Source organism: Anomaloglossus baeobatrachus, chromosome 5 (genome assembly GCF_048569485.1).
Source record: "Anomaloglossus baeobatrachus isolate aAnoBae1 chromosome 5, aAnoBae1.hap1, whole genome shotgun sequence".
NCBI classification, from domain to species: Eukaryota; Metazoa; Chordata; class Amphibia; order Anura; family Aromobatidae; genus Anomaloglossus; species Anomaloglossus baeobatrachus.
The window spans coordinates 530,179,666-530,205,084 of NC_134357.1; the positions used below are offsets into that span (position 1 = coordinate 530,179,666).

Sequence of the window (25,419 nt, forward strand, 5' to 3'; positions counted from 1 at the left end):
GCTCCCCTCTTCTCTCGGACTGACTGACCCCTCCCACTAGGCTGGCTATACCCAGGGACTCGTTCCCATGGCGACCATCCCCTTATATGGTTAACCCTCTATGCCCAATGGGGAGAGGAGAACTAGGATTTTAGATGTGTGTTGGTGAAATTGGCACTGCTACTCCAAGTCCCAGGGGTAGGTCCTGCATCCCCTAGAGGATGCAGTTTCTTGTAGTGCCCTGAGGTTCTCAGGGGTGCTACAGATACAATTCTATCATGTAGCACAGAACACTGAAAATGACTGTAAATGACTAATAGCGGATGAGAAAAAAACAGATTGTACACTGACAGCACACCGATGACAAGTGAGAAAAAAATTGTCCTACTCTCCTGGACGAGAATGGGACCGTTTTTTCATACGTTCGTGTGAATCCAGCCCAAGCCCTACATTATTTTCTGGTAGAGTGCAGCAAACATGGCATCTCTGGGTCTTATATAAACGCAATGATGCTATGCGGCCGACAATCACAGTTATATCATGATTGGTAGGCAATCCCTGCACGTTTACTAGCTGATAAAAAGCTTGAACATGGCGTCTGAGGAGCAAAATGCTCGATCGGTTGCCGAGCACATTCACCCATCACTGGTGTCATCTTTAACTTTATGCCTTTTAGAGATTATTTCATCTTCATCTTGCTTAACTGTTCACAATAACAGTAAAATAGACTAGGGGTGCCAAAACCTTTGCATTCCACTGTATACTGTAAGTGATCATTCCTCTGTAATCTGCTCATATTCCATGAATGATACCTAAGAGTGCAAGCTCCTGAGCCAAAACTTAGTGGGGGTAGTCTGGGGGGATTATTCCCTAGTGGGAGATGAATATTGAGGGCTGTAATTGTGTTGGATAGAGCAGGCGGTCTTGTAGTGGTCACCCCCGTTCACCCCAGCCCCAGTGAGGACGTGACACACATCACACACACGGCTCCACTCCGTACACGTTGTTCACATGCAGCTCTGCTGTGTACACACGCTGCTTCGTTTACGCTATACATACTTGGCTCCGCTTGTGGCGAACACACGTTGCTCCTCTTCGCACGCATTACATACACGCAGTTCCGCTTGCGTCCTATACACACGGCTCCGCTCCATACACCTCGTACACACACGGCTCCGCTCCGTACACCTCGTACACACACGGCTCCGCTCCGTACACCTCGTACACACACGGCTCCGCTCCGCACACCTCGTATACACACGGCTCCGCTCCCTACACCTCGTACACACACGGCTCCGCTCCGTACACCTCGTACACACACGGCTCCGCTCCGTACACCTCGTACACACACGGCTCCGCTCCGTACACCTCATACACACACACTGCTCTACTCCCTACACATCGTACACACACATGGCTCTGCTTCGTACACTTCGTACATACACGGCTCTGCTTGGTACACCTCGTACACACACGGCTCCGCTCCGTACACCTCGTACACACACGGCTCTGCTCCGTACACCTCGTACACACACACGGCTCTGCTCCGTACACCTCGTACACACACGGCTCCGCTCCGTACACCTCGTACACACACGGCTCCGCTCCGTACACCTCGTACACACACGGCTCCGCTCCATACACCCTCCTGACCCCACACATAGCCTTCCCCTCAGCTCCATGACACCCAGCACAGCAGAGTCCTGCATACACTGAGGAGCTGATCATGTGACCCCTGACTCCTCCCCTCCATGTGACATCATCACAGGTCCTGTAAGCACAGAGCAGCCATATATCTAGTGTGCGGCTCTGCAGGTGGAGGTATGTGGAGATTCCCCATTACTGGGTGTAGGCCATATTAACCCCTTTAGCACTGAGACTATTTTGGTGTTTGTTGTCGGTAATTTCTTGGAATCGGAAGGTTTTCTGCCTTTTCCTCTGATTCGTGTAGAAGCATAAGAATCCGCCGCCTCTATGAGATGAGGAGACGCTGTATATGGGATGTGATCGGCATTACCGCTGTATGGAGACGCTGTATATATGAGATGTGATCGGCATTACCGCTGTATGGAGACGCTGTATATATGGGATGTGATCGGCATTACCGCTGTATGGAGACGCTGTATATATGGGATGTGATCGGCATTACCGCTGTATGGAGACGCTGTATATATGAGATGTGACCGGCATTACTGCTGTATGGAGACGCTGTATATATGGGATGTGATCGGGATTACCGCTGTATGGAGACGCTGTATATATGGGATGTGATCGGGATTACCGCTGTATGGAGACGCTGTATATATGGGATGTGATCGGCATTACCGCTGTATGGAGACGCTGTATATATGAGATGTGATCGGCATTACCGCTGTATGGAGACGCTGTATATATGAGATGTGATCGGCATTACTGCTGTATGGAGACGCTGTATATATGAGATGTGATCGGCATTACTGCTGTATGGAGACGCTGTATATATGGGATGTGATCGGCATTACCGCTGTATGGAGACGCTGTATATATGGGATGTGATCGGCATTACCGCTGTATGGAGACGCTGTATATATGGGATGTGATCGGCATTACCGCTGTATGGAGACGCTGTATATGGGATGTGATCGGCATTACCGCTGTATGGAGACGCTGTATATATGGGATGTGATCGGCATTACCGCTGTATGGAGACGCTGTATATATGGGATGTGATCGGCATTACCGCTGTATGGAGACGCTGTATATATGGGATGTGATCGGCATTACCGCTGTATGGAGACGCTGTATATATGGGATGTGATCGGCATTACCACTGTATGGAGACGCTGTATATATGGGATGTGATCGGCATTACCGCTGTATGGAGACGCTGTATATATGGGATGTGATCGGCATTACCGCTGTATGGAGACGCTGTATATATGGGATGTGATCGGCATTACCGCTGTATGGAGACGCTGTATATATGGGATGTGATCGGCATTACCGCTGTATGGAGACGCTGTATATATGGGATGTGATCGGCATTACCGCTGTATGGAGACGCTGTATATATGGGATGTGATCGGCATTACCGCTGTATGGAGACGCTGTATATATGGGATGTGATCGGCATTACCGCTGTATGGAGACGCTGTATATATGGGATGTGATCGGCATTACCGCTGTATGGAGACGCTGTATATATGGGATGTGATCGGCATTACCACTGTATGGAGACGCTGTATATATGGGATGTGATCGGCATTACCGCTGTATGGAGACGCTGTATATGGGATGTGATCGGCATTACCGCTGTATGGAGACGCTGTATATAGGGGATGTGATCGGCATTACCGCTGTATGGAGACGCTGTATATGGGATGTGATCGGCATTACCGCTGTATGGAGACACTGTATATATGGGATGTGATCGGCATTACCGCTGTATGGAGACGCTGTATATATGGGATGTGATCGGCATTACCGCTGTATGGAGACACTGTATATATGGGATGTGATCGGCATTACCGCTGTATGGAGATGCTGTATATATGGGATGTGATCGGCATTACCGCTGTATGGAGACGCTGTATATATAGGGATGTGATCGGCATTACCGCTGTATGGAGACGCTGTATATATGGGATGTGATCGGCATTACCGCTGTATGGAGACGCTGTATATATGGGATGTGATCGGCATTACCGCTGTATGGAGACGCTGTATATATGGGATGTGATCGGCATTACCGCTGTATGGAGACGCTGTATATATGAGATGTGATCGGCATTACCGCTGTATGGAGACGCTGTATATATGGGATGTGATCGGCATTACCGCTGTATGGAGACGCTGTATATATGGGATGTGATCGGCATTACCGCTGTATGGAGACGCTGTATATATGGGATGTGATCGGCATTACTGCTGTATGGAGATGCTGTATATATGGGATGTGATCGGCATTACCGCTGTATGGAGACGCTGTATATATGGGATGTGATCGGCATTACTGCTGTATATATGGGATGTGATCGGCATTACTGCTGTATGGAGACGCTGTATATATGGGATGTGATCGGCATTACCGCTGTATGGAGACGCTGTATATATGGGATGTGATCGGCATTACCGCTGTATGGAGACGCTGTATATATGGGATGTGATCGGCATTACCGCTGTATGGAGACGCTGTATATATGAGATGTGATCGGCATTACCGCTGTATGGAGACGCTGTATATATGGGATGTGATCGGCATTACCGTTGTATGGAGATGTTGAGAGAGGGGAGCCAGCAAGATCTGAAAATGGCATGCATCATATAAAAAGTGCAAATTCACAAATTTATTCCAACTGTACTGTAATATAAATGAGATTTTTAGCAAATAATTGATCAATTCTTTGAGCCACCCCTGCCAACGTCACGGCAAATCTCAATAGGGGGGTCCTACTCTATATTCTGTATTTCATGTGCCATGCGGCCTCATAGATAAAGTTAAAAGCAGAACCATAATGGAGCACACATACCTGTAACCTGTATATATAACCGCTTCTATGTTGCAAAAGAGGCAATTGTGGATAGAGGCCAGCCCAGGTCCCAGCATGTGGAGCAAGCTCTACACATACCAGGACTATATCAGAACTGACCCTCCCAGTGCCAGACAGCTATATAACCGCTTCTATGTTGCAAAAGAGGCAATTGTGGATAGAGGCCAGCCCAGGTCCCAGCATGTGGAGCAAGCTCTACACATACCAGGACTATATCAGAACTGACCCTCCCAGTGCCAGACAGCGCTTCTATGTTGCAAAAGAGGCAATTGTGGATAGAGGCCAGCCCAGGTCCCAGCATGTGGAGCAAGCTCTACACATACTAGGACTATATCAGAACTGACCCTCCCAGTGCCAGGGCAGGGGTGGCTCAAAGAATTGATCAATTATTTGCTGGCAGGGGTGGCTCAAAGAATTGATCAATTATTTGCTGGCAGGGGTGGCTCAAAGAATTGATCAATTATTTGTTGGCAGGGGTGGCTCAAAGAATTGATCAATTATTTGCTAAAAATCTCATTTTTTTTATTATAGTACAGTTGGAATAAATCTGTGAATTTTCACTTTTAATATGATGCATGCCAATTTCAGATCGTGCTGGCTCCTTTTTCTCTGTATGGAGACGTTGTATATATGGGATGTGATCGGCATTACTGCTGTATTACTGCATTACTGTATGGAAACACTAATAAGAATGAGGCTCCTCCGCTCACCAGCTGTGACCAGACTCTGCTTTCCTTATGGGACCTTAACCTAATGCTGATCACATTTCCTGTGCTCACATACACTGGAGATCAAAATTAGAGAACAATGTATGCTCACTTGCTTTTTTCAGAAATAATATAATCTACATTGATGAACATTTGAAGGTTTATCTGTAAGGGGTCCACCATGCCACTAGAACAGTGTTTTACAGAAGATCCAAAGTTTATCAGCATAAAACCTTTATTTTGCCCAAAACGTGATGATCTTTATATTAGAGAACAGCAATGGCTGTAGCACAGAGAAAGATTATAAGTTAATTTTCTGAAGGTAACAACAGTCACCAATCAGTAGGAAGTGTACAGGCGTTTACTTTGAATGACTTCAGCACATCTGCGGCCACAGGACATCACTAGTCTCTCACATTGCTCTGGTGTGATTTTGGTCCACTCTTCTTCCAGTCTCTTCCACATTTCTTTGACTGTGGGTTTCCTGGCCATAACTTTGTCAGGCTATGTGCGCACTAAAAAGTGCCTTTTTCTTAAGAAAAAAAACGGCAAAAACCACAGGTACCTGTGGAAAAGAAGTGACATGCTCATTAATTCCGCAGCGGAAAATCCGCGGGTAAATCTGCTGGTATAAAAAAAACGCAGTGTGCGCACAGCATTTTTTAAAATCCATACGATTTGCTGGGGAATGACTGCAGCAATGTTAGACACATTTTCTGTAGGTAATCAGCGGCAAAATCCACGGTAAATCCGCAGCGTGCGCACATAGCCTCACCAAGGATTTTCCAGAGTTTTTCTATTGGGTTTAGATCAGGACTCTGGGCTGGCCACTTCATTGTTTTAATGTTTTCTGTTTCAAGGAACTGCTTTACCTGTTTTGCTGTTTGATAGGGGGCATTGTCCTGCATGAAAATTGTTGGCTGATTGAGCGATGAACGCAAGTAAGGAACCATGTGTAAGTAAGGTTCTGATCCACACTTGCATTCACTCTGCCATGTAGCTGTATGAAAGGTTCAACTCCTGCTGCAGAAAACATTCCCCAAACCATGACACTTCTCCACCACCTTTCACTGACTTAACACACTTTGGTTTCAGTTGTTGTAGCTGTTCTGTTTTGTCACAAGTCAGCTTATGGGATCACCAGTGAGGTCCTCTGAATTAGGCCTCTTCAGACCTAATCAAGATCGAGCGCTCGGAGAAAAGACCTGCATTCATGTGAACATGATCAATTTTCTGTTTATTTAGCTAAGGTACAGTTTATTTATACCATTTACAGATCAATGTGATATTGCAAAAAAGGCTTCTAGCTAGACTTTACAAGTTGCTCATATGACCTTTAAGTTTTAGCAAAACAAAAATGTAGAGTCATGCATATGAGATAAGAAGAAGAAAAGAAGAACATTTAGAGACAATAATAATCCTTGAGCTTGTCTCTCATTCCGAAGGCTCCATAATGACTATGAACTACCACCAGATATACTTACTAATGGAACAATAAAATATCTTTAATAAAGAAATAGAGAAACTATTAACCCTTCTATATCACAGTCTTTCCCTGATTTGTCGAAGAACATGTTTCCCATCAGACCCAAATAAATAAAACCTGCTTTCATCACTAAAATGAACTGTGGATGACTTCTCCTCTATCTATACAACATGCTCCTCACCAAAGGTGAGTCTAGCCTTTTGAGTCTTTCTGCTAATGAGAGGTTTGTTCACTGCAGAATAGACTCTCAGTCCAAATGCTCTTAAACGTTGTGACACTATATGATGAGACAGATCCTTACCCTGTTCAGTGCTGAACTGCAGAGCAATTGCCCATAGAGATTCTTTGCATTATCCTGCAAGCGTGATCAGCCTTCTTGGGGGACTTGAGCGTTTGTGATGTTGTAAAGATTCAATATTCTCAAAATCACAGACTTGGAACGACCAATTTCTCTTGCTATGACTGATAAGATCACCCCTTTGGCCTTCATCTGGAAAACCTGCTGCCGGAGTGTTTCAGCCACTTTGGAACTGCACATCATTTTTGCAAAGACAGTGCAATCTGGAAAGTTAGGCTGCCAGTTACATAGGATTTGTCAGATAATTAAAGAAATTAGCACCAGGTGCCAGACTAACATCAATAACTTGCAGATATCGGAAAGTTTTCTCTAATTTTAATCAGTGTTCTTTTACATTTATCTCATTTACTTGCTTTTGGAGAAAAAAAAATGAAATAAGTGTAAAATACTGCTAGTTACTCATGTTAGGATATAATCACATAGGCCTACACGATGACTGCAACATTTAGAAAAATGTGTGTTGCTCTGTAATTTTGATCTCCAGTGTATATCTTGGCGCTTACAGAGGCTATAAGATTCTTTTGTTTGTATATTATGCAGTCACGGCAGCTGGCACCTGTTCACACTTTTTTCTGTACGGAGATGTGGGTCAGATTTTTGTAGACAGATTCATAGTCACAGTTTGATGCCCATAGTACTGCCAAAATGGCTTTGCTTTGTACACACAGCTCTGCTCCGTATGCACCCTGTACACTTGACCTTCATACATCCTACACACATAGCTCTGCTCTGTATGAATGCTATTTTCACTGCTCTGCGCCACACTCATCCAACACTTTAGCTCTATACATATTGTCATGTAAGATGGAATCTAATTATAAGTGTGTAGTGTCTATTGTTGAAGATTCCTGTGGAGGATGATTGCATTGCCTCTGTGAATTGTAAACACTGGACATTGGCATTTCTTTGGGGTCAGTGGAATAGAAGACTTGTCCCGGTCTCTGCCTCCGGGCACTGGATCCTGTACACAAATCATGTGTTAAGTTACTAGTTTTGTCATAGAGTTATAGCTAAACAGTGTACATCTTAATTAGTAAAGTAGTGCTACTCAGTGTTAGGTGATGATACCTGTCCCTAACGCCGACGGGATGGCTCCATATTAGAGGCCTCACATGACAATGGAAGTACAATATTTTCCATGCACATCTATACAGTCCAACTATGACCTAATCTCCGGATATATCCATGATCATATTCGCATCTGTGGGTAAATTTCCAAATGTTTTGGTAGTTGGCAACTCACAGGACCGTAATATATCCCTGAATTATAGATATATCATATTCATGTGTGGTGTCTATAGATCTCTTGAAGGATGGTCGGTAAGATGACAGCCATATTATTTCTCAAGAAGGTTCCTGGGGGGGGGGGACATGTGACCGGCCGTGTAAATAAGGCCCAAAACTGGATTCAAATCGAATCTAATCACCTGTCCTCCTCTGACCTCAGTTGATGGACTAGCGAGGGGTCTATAAGACACTTTATAATGTCATCTAAAGAATATCAGTGTCAGACCCCAGGAGAAGCAACTTGAAGTATTGCAGATCTGTCCATATTTCTTGCGCCTGAAGCTCTCACGGATCTAATTCATAAGACTTCTCTGTATTTTATATTGTATTGCCTGTTGGTATGTATTTTTAAAATTCCATCTTTTATAACATTTTTGAAGCACTGTATTTCTTTCTGTATATGAAATCTAAAATGTAATAAGATTATTCCTTGCTGCTGTAAACATAGCCATAAACACAGAGGAGGGTGAGAATAACCTGGCTGTGATACCCTATGTATGCCAGAATGCAATATGAGTACCTGTCAGCTGCTCAGGAAAGCTGGTGTCAAGAGTTATTGTGCGACCCAGTGCAGGCGTCTCGCTGGCCGAACAAAACAGAGTGGTAGCAGCAAAACGTGTGGTGTGGAAGTGCGCTCAGCTCATTGTCAGCCTATTGCGATAGTGAGTGGACAAGAGAGTGTGGGAAGCAGAGTCCCCCTTTACAGTATCATCTGAGCCCATGTTTCTTACTCCAGAAATGCAACTCAAGTCATTACATGGAGGAGTAGCATTTCTGGTGAGGCAAGCTGAGGGGAACATTACTGAGAAAGTTGCCTTATCATTAAGTGGCGTTTGTCTTTTAATGAATTTGGCACATAGTACTCCACCAAGCCCTTTATTAAGGTTAAAGGTCGCTTTACACGCTGCGACATCGCTAGCCGATGCTAGCGATGTCAATCGTGATAGCATCCGCCCCATCGTACGTGCGATATCGTGTGATCGCTGCCGTAGCGAACATTATCGCTACGGCAGCGTCACACGCACATACCTGCTCTGCGATGTCGATGTGACCGGCGAACCGCCTCCTTTCTAAGGGGGCGGTTCGTTCAGCGTCACAGCAGCGTCACTGAACCAACGCCCAATAGAAAAGGAGGGGCGGAGATGAGCGGCCGGAACATCCCGCCCACCTCCTTCCTTCCTTCCTCCTTTTCCGGTGGACGCAGGTAAGGAGATATTTGTCATTCCAGCGGCGTCACACATAGCGATGTGTGCTGCCGCAGGAACGACAAACAACATCGTTACTGCAGCAACGATAATTGGGAAGAGGGGGGGGCATGTCACCGATAAGCGATTTTGAACGTTTTTGAGACGATTCAAAATCGCTCATAGGTGTCACACACAACGACATCGCTAAAGTGGCCGGATGTGCGTCACAAATTCCGTGACCCCAACGAGATCGCTTTAGTGATCTCGTAGCGTGTAAAGCCACCTTTTAGTGTTCGACCAATTGTCCTGAAATAAGCAGTTACGTCCAACTTGGTGTAATGTGTAGGGCCTTCAAATTTAACTTATTATACACTGTCTTTAGTATTGTGTAATAGATATTTGTGCATTGCAGACCTAAAATCCATTATATGGCCTCCAGCTACTATAGTAACCCAGCAGACCTCCAATAATTAAGTACGGTATTTGAGGAGAGTCAATGAGCGTTACAGGAGAGCGCTGTACCTGGCAAGGCATTGAAGTTCTGGAATTAGCAATGTAGCTGTGCCCATACCATCCCTACAACATACATGAACGTTGTAGTGTACAAAAGAGTTAATTTTTTTTTTTCTACACATATTTAAAATTTGTTAAATATGAACACTATTGCCCTGATTAATCAAAGTAATTATTCTAGAATGTTGTAGTATATTGTTTGTAAAAATTTTGTAATTTTTCACAGTGTGGAGTTATGTTGGTTGCTCGACTGCTTCACCCAGCTCAAAATGGGCGGAGCTATGATACAACAGGGGCTCACCACGGGTGGCATTTCCGTTGTTTATCATCACTCACAATCCGCCGCTCTAATAAACAACGCAATCCATTTGGCGCATTCCGTTGCTTCCCATAGACTTGTATGAGCAGCGGATTGCGACTGATGCCCTTGCGTTGCATCCATCGGGCATCAGGAACGCAGCATGTAACGTTTTTTGAGCAGCGGAATCCTTATGTTTTCACTGCGCATGCTCAAATCTTGTGTTTAATCATTCAAATGAATGTGTCTCTCTCGGCGGCCGAACGATCAGCTGATCACCCGGCGGCCGGCTTCTGTGAGGGATCAGCTGATCTCCCGGCCACCGGCTTTTGAGAGTGATCAGTCGCTCTCAAAAGCTGGCGGCCGGGAGATCAGCTGATCACTCTCATAAGTCGGCCACCGGCTTTTGAAAGCAATCAGCTGATCGCTTTCAAAAGCCGGCGGCCGGCTTAGAGAGCGATCAGCTGATCTCCCGGCCGCTGGCTTTTGAGAGCGACTGCGCTCTCAAAAGCCGGGGGCCGGTACATCAGCTGATCGCTCACAGAAGCCATCCGCCGGGTGATCAGCTGATCGCTCTCAAAATCTGGCGGCCGGCTTATGAGAGCGATCAGCTGATCGTTCACAATAGCCGGCGGCCGGGAGATCAGCTGATCGCTCTCAAAAGCCGGCGGGCGGCTATTGTGAACGATCACTCTGTTTACAACAGAATCCGCTTTCTCGTGACAATGAATTCCAATTCTTGTCACCTTTTGTACAACGCATCAGTCACAAGCGTCAAGCAACGCATGTGACTGATGCAAAACAATGGAAATGGGAACCTAGCCTAATTGATGACCTGTGGATTTCCATAACACTCATTACTTGAATCAAGCCCGTCTGAGTGTCTGACCTTCTCGATTCGAGCACTCTAGCATTTTAGTGCTCCCTGATTACTAGTTTTGCACAATAATTTTGTTACAACACGGAGTTTGGTAATTTTCTCCCCAGTTTTGATCAACTCCACAAAAATGGTTGGAGATGTGGTAAAGCGGGGCTTACTGGGGGCATGAAACCAGAACTTATCTAATTTATGATTAGCTGTTGTGTTCCTTTAGAAATAAAATCTTATTCGGGTGGCACGGTGGCTCAGTGGTTAGCACTGCAGTCTTGCAGCGCTGGGGTCCTGGGTTCAAATCTCACCAAGGACACCATCTGCAAGGAGTTTGTATGTTCTCCCCGTGTTTGCGTGGGTTTCCTCCGGGTACTCCGGTTTCCTCCCACACTCCAAAGACATATAGATAGGGACTCTAGATTGTGAGCCCCAATGGGGACAGTGTTGCCAATGTATGTAAAGCGCTGTGGAATTAATAGCGCTATATAAATTATTATTCCAGTCTGTGCCAGAAGTCAGATTTGTAGCAAGGCACATGTGCCTCCTAAAGAATCAGTAGCGTCTGACTAAAACACGACTGTTGATGAAGACAGACGTGAACGTCACTGGCCTTGATTAATCGGGGACAGGCTCAGACTGGCCCACTGTGAAATTGGGAAACACCTGCCCTCAATCCTCTCTGTTATCATTGACAAGACTAATTCCTGGAGCTCAGGAGACTGGTAGGAGAAGCAGTTTTCATTCTTAAATTCTATTTTATGTGAATCTGATATATGTACTAAAATTGTGGATTTATATATATCAATTTTTGGAGTGTGGTTACTTGGCCATGCTATATATATAGGCGGGGAGACTGGGGTATATAGGCTATAAGAGGGAGAGTGGGGACTTGGCTATATACTCTACACTGACGAGCAAAAGGGTAACAATGTTTTCAACTTTTGACTTTCAGGCTCCATACCTCACCATCCACCATCCTCACAATCATCTTTGCTATCTCATACATACATTTGAATTACAACTATTTAGCATATTATTACCTATGCAGATTCTTGTCCTGTCACTGCATTATTACTGTTTTGCTTGTGGTGGTGGAAAAATCTTTTTATTTCTGTATACTAATACATTGCAATCTGTTTTCACATTCCCTAATAGTTCAGTGTTTAAGTTGATTTTCAGGCAAAAGGTCACTGGTTCAAATTGAGGAGCAGCCATGAAGAAGCTTTCCCAAGAAAAGACAAACAGCATCATCCAGCTCATCGATAGCGGTCTCTCGGCCAAGACAATTGCCAAAATGCACAATGTTAGCGCCATGACAGTTGGAAGAATACGAAATCTAGTCCGTCCATCCATTCGAAAGCCAAGAGGTGGACGTCCAGGCAAAATATCAGAGTCAACAAGTCAGCTCATCACAGAGACTATCAGTTCTGGTGCGGCAAACACCGCAGTGGAGGTGGCTCGTATGCTTCGGAATAGTGAAATCACAGACGTCCATGCAAGCACTGTGCGACGCACATTACACAAGTCTGGAATGGTGGCCCGAAAAAAGGTGAAAAATAATTACTTATGTAATGAGAACCTTGCAGATGGCAGGATTAGAGCTGATCATAGATGTGACTTCTCCATCTGTGACTTTTACAATATTTGTTTCAGGGTAAAGATCTGAACCATATTAATACTACAGAGACCTATGTGAGGGGTGTTGAGTGGTGTAAAGAGGAAATTCCTACAGATAACCTCTCAGGTGAGTAGGAACCACTAAATCTAGAGAAGTCGCAGATTCATCTCAGTCATCGTCTGTGTCTGGTTTATCTGTTGTGTAGTCCAGCCATAGCGCAATCAAGCAGTCACCATACTGCTGCAATACCAAAACTGTCCCCCATTACTTTGGCATTGGAAGTCTTTCTGTTGGAGTGAGATCTTTTCCGGCCAGAGCTTACAGCTCGAAGAACGCACCCAAATCTCTGGAATTAGAAGATGCTGACCCTTACCTTCCCAGGTCTGTCAGTTACGAAGCCAAATAACAGCGTACATAGAATGTGCTAAGAATATAATCTGAAGAAAAACAAAATCTGTATGGTGGGCCTTGCTTTTATGACGAGACACCAGTCCATCCATGTCTTTATCGATATGATCAAATATAGACAGTAGACACATTAACACAATATTATACAATTTATTTTTTTCTGTCCTTTCTATTACTATTTGCATTCATTGAGAGCAACAAAAGAAAAGAAGAGAAAACCCTTCAATCAATAATTCTTCCCATGTTTCCAAAACTCTTTCATTATATTTATCCCAGCAATTATTATATTTGGATGTGTAACTCGGCCTAACCTGTTGATGTAAAATTGTATTATTACAAGTTATCCAGTTCTTAAGAATAATTCCCCTTGCAGATAGTAATTAGATCCTGAAAGAACTAAACAATATTCAGCCTCTCAGCAACAAATGTGATGAGATTCCCACAAATCCCTAATTTCCCGGCCGTCCCAATAGATCTGCCGCCTCTGAGTTACACTTCAGACAATTAGAATATTTAATATTTCCAATCTTCTGCATAAAAGCCGAGGACGGTGCAACCTGTGAATAACCATAAATTGAAATATTCTCTCATTTGATGTAAAGAAGAAAACTGGCAGAATTCACAACTATTTCCCATTGTTTAACGCTTTCCTGACATATGGTTGGTACATCATATGCAAGCTCCCTAACTTTGATGTGGGCTTGCACATCTTACCCGCCTCTTTCCCGTTGGATCATGGCAGTGTTATTCAGCCACCATCTGCGTCTAAAAGCTGCAGGCGGAGCTGTGCTCTGCCTGCGGCTGGTGAGCTGTTAAATGCCGCTGTGAATCAGACAGTGGCATTTAACACGTGCCAGCAGGAGGCTGTGTAATTCTGTGTAATAAATAAATAAAAAAAAAAATAACAATAGTAGAATTGCACTTTTGCAATTTCAGCTGACTTGGAATTTTTTCCCCGCTTTCCAGTGCATCAGATGATAAAAATAATGGTGTAATTCAAAATAGCAACTTGTCCAGCAAAAAAACAAGCCCTCATATGGGTATGTGGATGGAATAGTAAAAAAGTTATTGCAGTTGGAGGAAAGTGAGGAAAAAAGAAAAACAAAATAACGTGAAATAGCCCATTCAGGAAGGGGTTAAGATAAATCCAAGATCTGATTCCCAAAATTTAATCTCTAAAAGTCGATTAATCGAATGTTTTTATAGGGAAATTATTCTGCCTTTATAGATTTCACAATAAATAATCCATGAGGGGGAAATGTTCCCTCAAAATGAAAAGTTGGGGTTAAGGCTGAATAGAACATCTTACTGCAAATAAAGAAATCTGAGTTCTCTAATCCTCCTTGTATGACGAGTCCAGCTTTAATATCTGTGACAGTAATAATTCCCTTTTTTATCCAACGTTCAGCACTGGGTAATTGTAAGAAATGCGGGAGATTAGTATTATCCACAGTGAGTATATGGGGGCCGGGCAGCCCACCCACAGGAGCTTTACTAAATGCCTCTCAAAATGTAGATATAAAAAAGGACAGAAATCATTACATGAAGGTCGGATATTTTACTTTCAAGAGACTGACAGGTATTTTTGTTAAGAATTCTACAAATGTCCATTATATAAAAATTTGAGCTGTCCATTGAGTCTAAGAGGTCAGAAAATAAAAATCTCCCCTTATTGTAGACCAAAGGTCTTAAACACGCAGCCCCCTCAGGCTGCTCCTTGTGGCCTACAGGCATGTGGACCCGGTAACGATAGCAGCCAGTGCAGGGGCTGCAGCCGTCACTGCTGTATTTCAGATGAACGCTTTGCCACCACCGCACAGAGTCAAGCTCTCTCTGCACTATTCAAATGGAAGCTGCTGTTCAATCAGAGGCAAGCAGCTGATGCGTATGACATCACTTCCTTCATCTGATTGGCTGGCGGCTCCCATTAGAATAGTGCAGAGAGAGCTTGACTCTGCGCAGTGGCGGCAAAACGTTCATCTGAATGTTAAATGAAGCGCTGACAGCAGCTGCGCTTGCCAAGGGGGATTCGTGCCTGCAGGCAGCAAGAAGCAGAGAAGAAGAATGTGTGTGAGTTTCATGGCATTATAGGGGACTAGGATGGGACATTGCTAGAGTGTGTGTGTGTGTGTGTATATATATATATATATATGTGTATATATATATATATATATATATATATATATATAAATAATGGCACAATAGGGGACCAGGATGGGACATTGCTAGTGTGTGTGCGTGTGTGTGTGTGTGTGACATTACTACAAGAAGAGGACCTGCATGGGTACATTAGAAAAAGGAGACATGGATGAGCACATTGCTGCAGGATGAGGACACAGGTGGGGCACATTAATAAAAGGGGACAAGGATGGGGCACATTACTACAGGATGGGCACAAGGATGGGGCACATTAGTAAAAGGAAACAAGGTTGGGCACATTAATACAGGAGGGGGCACATTACTACAGGATGGGGACAAGGATGGGGTACATTTGTAAAAGGAGAGAAGGATAGGCACTTTACTACAGAATGGGGACAAGGATGGTGCACATTACTACAGGATGGCCACATTACTACAGGATGAGGACAAGGATGGGGCACATTTGTAAAAGCGGCATTAATGGGCACATTACTACAGGATGGAAACATTACTACAGGATGGAGCACATTTCTACAGGATGGACTCATCACTGCAGAATGGGTACCAGGATGGGAACATTACTTCAAGAAGGGGAACAGGATGGGGCCATATTACTAAAAGATGTTGGCCAAAATTACTATATGGTATATTTAAACAAAAAAAGTGAACGTGTTATAATAAATGAGCAAAAATGTTCAAAAACAGCGATCCAAAGGTGTAGAGAAAAAAAATATGGTACCAACAAAAATGTCACTTCGTCCTGCAATGAATGCGGCCTCCCAAATTACTTTTTTTCTATGTGCAGCCCATACACCCAGCTGAGTTTGAGACCCCTGTTGTAGGCTGTGAGCTCTCGCAGGCAGGATCCTCTTTCCTCCAGTACCTGTCTGTGCCTTGTATTGTTTGATTACTGTATTTGTCCCTATTATGTATACCTCTTTTCACATGTAAAGCGCCATGGACTAAATGGCGCTATAATAAATAATAATAATTTTAAGAGCAAATTAAGTTAAGTTTTTGATGACCAGAGTATTTATCATTTTTTGTTTTGTTTTCCTTGTTCTCTAATAAGAGACATAATTTTTTTTGCTGGCAATTGACATTTTAACGCTTGTATTTTCTGGGATAAATTGTAATTTTGAGTGACACCATTCCTATCATCATAATGTACTGTAAAAACAGAAAAAATAAAAAATGGGAAGAAATGGTGAAAAATAGGAAATTTAGCCATTGTTATTGGTTTTGCTTTTAAGGCTGCTTTACACACAGCGACATTGCTAAAGCGTTGTCGTTGGGTTCACGGAATTCGTGACACACATCCGGCCTCTTTAGCGATGTCGTTGCTTGTGAAACCTACGAGCGCTTGAAAAAGGTCGCAAAATCGTTAATCATTGACATGCTCTTCTATTCCCAATTATCGTTGCTGCTGCAGGTACGATGTTGTTCGTCGTTCCTGCGACAACACACATCGCTATGTGTGACACCGCAGGAACGAGGAACCTCACCTTACCTGCGGCCACTGGCAATGAAGAAGAAAGGAGGTGGGCGGGATGTTCGTCCCGCTCATCTCCGCTTCTATTGGGCGCCCGCTTAGCGACGCCGCTGTGACGCCGAACGAACTGTAAGTAGTGTGACGGGTCTGAGCGATGCTGTGCGCCACGGGCAGCGATTTGCCCGTGACGCACAACCGATGGGAGCGGGTACACACGCTAGTGATCTCGCTAGCGAGATCACAGCGTGTAAAGCGGCTTTTACTCTGTTTTTTTTGCTGTAAAAATAGCTAGACTTAATTGCTGACATTAGTCTGATTACAGCATTCCCAAACAATTATCATTTTTTTTTCTATTTACATGCTGAAAAAAAAAATTCTGAATATTGCATAGGGCCTAACATGTTCCTGCTCTGAGGTCTATTGTTACATTGTCAACTGTTTTTGTCTAGGTATATAATTGAATTTTTCTATAAAACTTGCAATTTCTGTGGATATTTTAGAAATGTTATACAAATATAATTAATATATTATTCAAAAATAATAATTTTTATTCTTAGCAGGTGACTGTACCAACAGATCAGAGGGACAACAGACATCTGCAATTTTTAAATCAGATGACCTTGATATCACAGAAGACATAACTGAAGTTAATGCCATTACTCCAGATATCCCATCATCCCTTCACACCAAAGATATCTCATCTGATCCTTTTAAACAGGTCCTATCTTCTGATTCATCACAGAATATTGATGAATATAAAAGTCACAAAAGAGGCATTAAAAATCAAACTGCTCTTAAAGCAAAGACAACATTATCAAATGCAGAATATAGAAAATGTTTGCCCCTCAGTATGTCTTTTGTTACTCATAAAAAAGTTCACACAAAAGAGAAAAGATTTTCTTGTGCAGAGTGTGGGAAATGTTTCACCTACAGATCAGAGCTTATTATACATGAGAGAGTTCACACAGGGGAGAGGCCATTTTCATGTTCAGAATGTTGGAAATGTTTTTCAAAGAAATCAAGTCTGATTAAACATCAGAGAACTCACACAGAAGAGAAGCCTTTTTTATGCTCAGAATGTGGGGATTGTTTTACTTTGAAATCAGATTTAGTTATTCATCAGATAACTCACAGAGAGGTGAAACCATATATTATTACAACTGCACAAGAAAACATATAACAGTGATAGTCAAAGTAACGACAAATGAGTAAATGAGAAATGAAAAGCAAGTTAGAACTTAGATTAGAATTAAAATATATGCAGTTACTAATACACATTGGTTATCTAGAAAGCAATACAACATTAGGATTAAATATCACGTTGTTTTATATTTATATATTCACTATATGGATAAGAGTATTGCAACCTCCTCCACCTAGGTCCCTCCTCGCCTAAAAATACTGAACATTAATTCCTTTTTTTTCTAACTCCCAATCTCCATGATCTGCCTCTCATTACAGTTTCTTCATATCCACAATCTCCATATCTGAATAAACGTCTTTAGTTTATGTATGATACAATAATAAACATGTTCATGTTACAAATTACTATTTGCATCTATGATCCATTTCTTCTTTGTATGAATGTGATGTGGGCCATTTTTTGTGATTTTTTTGTGATGTGGGCTGAGTAAAGTAGGTTTTTCACCATCATTGCAAACTGATTCATTCTCTTTAACCTAATACACATATTATTGGGTCTAAGGAGACTTTGATTTTAATTACTCACTCAATTGTCTCAATATGCTGAACATATACCCCCATCAAAAAAAGTACACTTTATAACATAACAGTAAGCTATGATAGGTTAATTTGACACGTAGGACACTCAGGATCCCTTTTTTTAATCATCTTTGACAAAACCTCTGATATTAAATAAATCTTATGTACAATGAACAAATTACAAAATTCTACACCTTGGATTATTGGAAAACAAAAGTCTTAGGCCTCAATTCATTGAGATTTGTGTTTTATACAGTCTTAATAAAGAAGGTGCAGCAATAAGATGTGCCAAATTCATTGATATGTCACTTAATTAATTTATCACATTTTATTAGTGTTGCGCCCCTCACCAGGAATAGTACAACAGTTAGGGAGCAGAGCAACATTTCTGGTGTAAGGAACCAGAAGCAATCGGATATATTTTATTTCAGTTTTTTTTTTGCAGAAATAATAATAAAATGTCTCTCCTCTCCCTTTTCCCCAATCCAGAATGCTGGGGTAAGATTATCTCTACTGAGGCCTCATGTACAGAAATATTAGGGCTATAGCAACATCACGTATATTATACAGGAGAAAAGCGCCGTCTTTATAGTTCTTTATAGAATGACATAGATTAGACGAGGTTCTCATATTTAGGTAGTTTCTATTTTACTCAAACGCTCTTTATGTGAACAATATCATTAAGTCTCATTCTACCAAGTAGAGAAGCTCCAGGGGCAAGGACCCTGTCTCATGCTAACACACTGAAGGTCGGAAGTATCCAGTCGCGAAGCCCAGATTCTCTCTGTTTGGCTCTGGCGTTTTTTAGAATAAATCCCCTTCTCATACAGTCCTGTAGTAATGACTTTGTTAATCACTTTTGTAGGAGAGTTCATCTGAATCCATTTAAATGTTATCAATTTATGTGCAAAGAACAATAAACATCCTGCTGTAGTTTTACCACGTGTGTCCATAGTCAGTTCTTCTACATTCCGTAACAAACAAATCTTTGTGTCTCCAATCAAACCTGCTGATATTTATACAATTATACTCATTTTTCTCCAAAAAGTGTTTAAACTCCCGCAGCATGTGTGATAGTCTGTTGGCTAAAGGCTACTTTACACACTGCGATATCGGTCCCGATATCGCTAGTGTGGGTACCCGCCCCCATCTGTTGCGCGACACGGGCATATCGCTGCCCGTGCCGCACAACATCGCCCAGAGCCGTCACACATACTTACCTGTCCGGCGACGTCGCTGTGACCGGCGAACCGCCTCCTTTCTAAGGGGGCGGTCCGTGCGGCGTCACAGCGACGTCACTGAAACGCCGCCCAATAGCAGCGGAGGGGCGGAGATGAGCGGGACGTAACATCCCGCCCACCTCCTTCCTTCCTCATAGCGGCCGGGAGGCTGGTAGGGAGAGCTTCCTCGCTCCTGCGGCGTCACACGCAGCGATGTGTGCTGCCGCAGGAGCGACGAACAACCTCGTTACTGCTGCAGTAACGATAATTGGGAATGGACCCCCGTGTCGCCGATTAGCGATTTTGCACTGTTTTGCAACGATGCAAAATCGCTTATCGATGTTACACGCAACGGCATCGCTAATGCGGCCGGATGTGCGTCACAAAATCCGTGACCCCAACGACTCCGCATTAGCGATGTCGTAGCGTGTAAAGCCCGCTTAAGAGTGGTCCCAATGTCTCTTCCCATTTACTCATACAGTTGATAATTCTCCACATATTTAGATAGTGGCATTTATAAAGTATAGAAATCATACCAGACATTCTCTCTAAATTAAATTTTGTGCTGCATTTAAGGTTGTTTTAATCTTATTTTATGCATTAAAAGTGTGTCGGACCTGGATATAATGATTATGTAGCGCTGGGGTCCTAGGTTCAAACGACACCTAGGTCACATCTGCAAGGAGTTTGTATGTTCTCCATGTGTTTGATTGCATTTCCTTTGTGTTTTGTACAGTTTCCTCCCACATTTCAAAGGCATGCTGATAGAGAATTTAGATAGTAAGCCCCAATGAGGACAGTGATGAAAATATCTGTAAAGTGCTACTGATTATGATGGCGCTATATAAGCAACGAATAATAAATATGAGGGAGGTTAAATTCCTCTTGTAATTGCGGAGATGAACAGAACCCATTATTGGACAATAGGTCACCAAGTCTCGTAATACCTGATAAAATCCAATTTTCAGACCCATCTAGTTGTGAGAATTCAGGAACGGTCTGGTTGTTACACACAGATGTATATAAAGTGAGGCCTTCACTTCCTAATTGTTTCATTTTAGACCACAATTTATGGATCAGGCCATCAATAATTCGTCTGTACCGTTCTTCATTAAATGTGCCATTTTCCAAAGCAGTTAATAAATTCGGAAGATGTCACCACTTACATCTAATTCCTAGTCCCTCTTCCCAACCCCTGAAGTGCTGACTTTGTGCTGCAAGGTAATAGAGACACAGGTTTGGAAGTCCCAGTCCTGCGTCTTCTTTAGTAATCTGGACAAGAAAATTAGATGGGAGGGCACCATCCCTAAGTGGGATCTCCTAGGTACAAAACAAACAACATGGGGGGGGGGGGGAAGTACCTAAAAAATTGGGATCACCAGAGAATATAAATACAACCTGATATTTTATTGATGCAAGGCAAACCACACATAATGAGCACAATACAAAACACAATGGACAGTAACACCTAAAAACATTTAAAACCAATGACAAAAAGTGAAACACAGTGACTTACTCAGTATACAATAAATAGAAAAATGCAATGATTAGAAACCCAGTCCATGCATACAGTGCTGGCCAAAAGTATTGGCACCCCTGCAATTCTGTCAGATAATACTCAGTTTCTTCCTGAAAATGATTGCAATCACAAATTCTTTGGTATTATTATCATTTAATTTGTCTTCAATTAAAAAAAAAATAAAAAATTGTCAAAGCCAAATTGGATATAATTCCACACCAAACATAAAAAGGGGGTGGACAATGGCACTGTTTGAAAAATCATGTGATGCTTCTCTAATTTGTGTAATTAACAGCACATGTAACTTACCTGTGGCACCTAACAGGTGTTGGCAATAACTAAATTACACTTGCAGCCAGTTGACATGGATTAAAGTTGACTCAACCTCTGTCCTGTGTCCTTGTGTGTACCACATTGAGCATGGAGAAAAGAAAGAAGACCAAAGAACTGTCTGAGGACTTGAGAATCCAAATTGTGAGGAAGCATGAGCAATCTCAATGCTACAAGTCCATCTCCAAAGACCTGAAAGTTCCTGTGTCTACGGTGCGCAGTGTCATCAAGAAGTTTAAAGCCCATGGCACTGTGGCTAACCTCCCTAGATGTATAAGGAAAAGAAAATTTGACAAGAGATTTCAACGCAAGATTGTGCGGATGGTGGATAAAGAACCTCGACTAACATCCAAACAAGTTCAAACTGCCCTGCAGTCCGAGGGTACAACAGTGTCAACCCGTACTATCCGTCGGCGACTGTATGGTAGGATACCCAGGAAGACCCCACTTCTTACCCCGAGACATAAAAAAAGCCATATAACTGAATAGGATAACTGAAGTGAGCACTAATATATATATATTCTGAGTTCAAGCCAAAAAAATACATACTATATAAGGATAAGGCTGCACATCAAACTTAGATAATGGTATAATGCCTCAAGCATATGGAAAAATATTGTAAAATACAATGAAAAATGCTACTTGCTAACTTGAACATGTGAATAATGAATTGCATACCTGCCATGAATATTAGGAAAAGGGAGATATTTAGCAATCGCATTGATCAATGTAACTGAGCCCCAAAACCTCGTTAAGGTATATCTCTATATTGGGGTCCCTAGCTCTGTGACCCTAACTGTGTGTCATCTCATTGCAATTAAAAACTGCTGTGGATGGAGAGGGGTAACCAAGGACTGTCTTATATAGGAGATGGAAAAAACATGGCCAAAGGGGCGGAGCTGTGTTCACATTCAGAAAAAAACCCCAAAAACTACATATAACTGAATAGGATAACTGAAGTGAGCACTAATATATATATTCTGAGTGCAAGCCAAAAAAATACATACTATATAAGGATAAGGCTGGAAAAAAAGCCAGGCTGGAGTTTGCCAAAACTTACCTGAGAGCCTAAAACATTTTTGGAAGAATGTTCAATGGTCAGATGAAACAAAAGTAGAGCTTTTTGGGAAAAGCCATCAACATAGGGTTTACAGGAAAAAAAAAAAAAAAGAGGCATTCAAAGAAAAGAACACGGTCCCTACAGTCAAACATGGCGGAGGTTCCCTGATGTTTTGGGGTTGCTTTGCTGCCTCTGGCACTGGACTGCTTGACCGTGTGCATGGCATTATGAAGTCTGAAGACTACCAACAAATTTTGCAGCATAATGTAGGGCCCAGTGTGAGAAAGCTGGGTCTCCCGCAGAGGTCATGGGGCTTCCAGCAGGACAATGACCCAAAACACACTTCAAAACTAGAAAATGGTTTGAGAGAAAGCACTGGAGACTACTAAATTGGCCAGCAATGAGCCCAGACCTGAATCCCATAGAACACCTGTGGAGAGATCTCAAAATGGCAGTTTGGAGAAAATACCCTTCAAATCTCAGGGACCTGGAGCAGTTTGCCAAAGAAGAATGGTCTAAAATTCCAGCAGAGCATTGTAAGAAACTCATTGATGGTTACCGGAAGCGGTTGTTCGCAGTTATTTTGGCTGAAGGTTGTGCAACCAAGTATAAAGCGGGCTTTACACGCTACGATATCGCTAGCAATTGCTAGCGATATCGTACGCAAAAGCACCCGCCCCCGTTGTGCATGCGATTTCGTGTGATCGCTGCCGCAGCGAACATTATCGCTACGGCAGCGTCACACGCACTTACCTGGTCGGCGGCGTCGCTGTGACTGCCGAATAATCCCTCCCTTAATGGGGAAGGACGTTTGGCATCACAGCGACGTCACTAAGAGGCTGGCCAATCAAAGCGGAGGGGCAGAGATGAGCAGGACGTAACATCCCGCCCACCTCCTTCCTTCCGCATTGCGGCAGGTAAGGAGACGTTCCTCGCTCCTTCGGTGTCACAGCGATGTGTGCTGCCGCAGGAGCAACGAACCACATCGATAATCAACCATTACCGATTTTTGGTTTTGGAATGACCTCTCCATGGTGAACGATTTTCACCATTTTTAAGGTCGCTGGTATCACACGCTGCAATATCGTTAATGACGCCGGATGTGCGTCACTAACAACGTGACCCCGACGATAAAACATTAACGATATCGTAGCGTGTAAAGCCCCCTTTAGGCTAAGGGTGCCAATACTTTTATCTGGCCCATTTTTGGAGTTGTGTGAAATGATCAATGATTTGATTTTTGTTTCATTCTCTTTTGTGTTTTTTCATTGCAAGCAAAATAAATGAAGATAATAATACCAAAGAATGTGATTGCAATCATTTTCAGGAAGAAACTGAGTATTCTCTGACAGAATTACAGGGTTGCCAATACTTTTGGCCAGCACTGTAATAATGTCACCCTTAGTCCCTGAATATAGTAAAGAGGGTCCAGTCACATATCCCTGAAAGGCATATAGAAAATAGTACCAAAGACTAAATGCAAGAAATGACGACACTGCTAGAGAAATCACTTGGGTAAGCTGATCATCACACAAAAAACCCAAATATATATCCAAATTGGTGTCTGGCACTATGATACGACCATATAACAAAATAACCTGGCCCCCCTCTCTCTCGCCTGACCCTGTAGATATCCTGGAAGGGGGAGGAGGAGGGAGGCAAGAGGAATTGTTTAGGAATTGTTTTTTTTTTGTTTACACTGTTCACCTTGTCATAAAAGTGATGACTGCTTCATTCTTCATGTCAGTACGATTACAGCGATAGCAATTTATATATTAACATATGTTATATATAACATTATATATAATGTTTTGCCGTTTCTGCACCATAAAAACAATTTTATAGGAAAAAAAATAGTTTTTGCATTGCTGTATTCTGAGAGTTATAGCTTTTTAATTTTTTCGCTGATGGAGCTATATGGAGGCTTTCTCTTTGGGGGACAAGATGACATTTTGGGAATACCATTTTTTTTATTTTTTTTTTTACATGTGACTTGTTCATCACATTTTATTCCACTTTTCTTGTCAGCTGTGTGATGAAAAGACAGTTTTTGCTACAATTTTGATGTATTCTTTTTACGGTGTTCACTAAAGGGGTTAACTACTGTGACAGTTTTATAGATCAATACAAAATAAGTAGAGGGTCAGCGCTAAAACCCAATGTTTCAAATGGTTCTGCAGCTAATTTTTTAGGCAAAAACCCTTTTATTGCCTGAAAGAAACTAAATCATACATGTAATATATAGAAAGAATCCTATATATAAATTTGCGTTGAACCACAACAAAATGAATTTGGAAAAAATACGTAATTACTTACCGGTAATGTGTTTTTTCTGAACCCATGACGGCACCACGAGAGGGGATCCGCCCTTCAAGGACAGGAAACCTCCAGAATAAAAAGGGGCAGCACCTCTCCCCGCATCAGTTGATTACCGAGCATGACAGGACCTCCGAAACAAGGAACATCGTTAAAACATATCCCGCCACCATAACCGCCCAGTGAAGAGGAGCGAAAAAGGAAGCAAACTAGCAACCCCCAAGTGCAGGGAGGGAATGTAAGGGTGCCGTCATGGGTTCAGAAAAAACACATTACCGGTAAGTAATTACGTATTTTTCCAGCACCCATGACGGCACCACGAGAGAATTACAGAGAGGAAGACCTAGGGAGGGACAACAGTTTGCAGAACCCGCCTCCCA

General features: G+C 42.7%; 1 protein-coding gene across 3 annotated transcripts; it reads left to right on the plus strand.

The window, feature by feature from the left end:
* The first annotated feature begins 1,751 nt into the window (after positions 1 to 1,751).
* Positions 1,752 to 19,504, plus strand: LOC142312146 (uncharacterized). Of its 3 annotated transcripts, XM_075351047.1 has the most exons (4): positions 1,752 to 1,800; positions 12,384 to 12,764; positions 12,869 to 12,959; positions 17,430 to 19,504. In XM_075351047.1, exons 2-4 carry the CDS (start codon positions 12,429 to 12,431, stop codon positions 18,050 to 18,052), a joined length of 1,050 nt encoding a protein of 349 aa, XP_075207162.1. In that variant the 5' UTR covers positions 1,752 to 1,800; positions 12,384 to 12,428; the 3' UTR covers positions 18,053 to 19,504. The 3 variants fall into 3 exon arrangements, with proteins under 3 accessions (XP_075207162.1, XP_075207161.1, XP_075207163.1); XM_075351046.1 differs by lacking the exon at positions 1,752 to 1,800 and having other exon boundaries at positions 12,375 to 12,764; XM_075351048.1 differs by lacking the exon at positions 1,752 to 1,800 and having other exon boundaries at positions 12,375 to 12,764; positions 17,433 to 19,504.
* The last annotated feature ends 5,915 nt before the right edge of the window (positions 19,505 to 25,419 follow it).

What these genes read in the sequence shown, in the direction of transcription:
- LOC142312146 (XM_075351047.1), top strand. Translation starts at nt 12,429, where the DNA reads ATGAAGAAGCTTTCCCAAGAAAAGACAAACAGCATCATCCAGCTCATC. An exon ending in GAATGGTGGCCCGAAAAAAG is followed by an intron (nt 12,765 to 12,868) that starts GTGAAAAATAAT and finishes TATTTGTTTCAG; the next exon opens with GGTAAAGATCTGAACCATAT. An exon ending in TCCTACAGATAACCTCTCAG is followed by an intron (nt 12,960 to 17,429) that starts GTGAGTAGGAAC and finishes TTTTATTCTTAG; the next exon opens with CAGGTGACTGTACCAACAGA.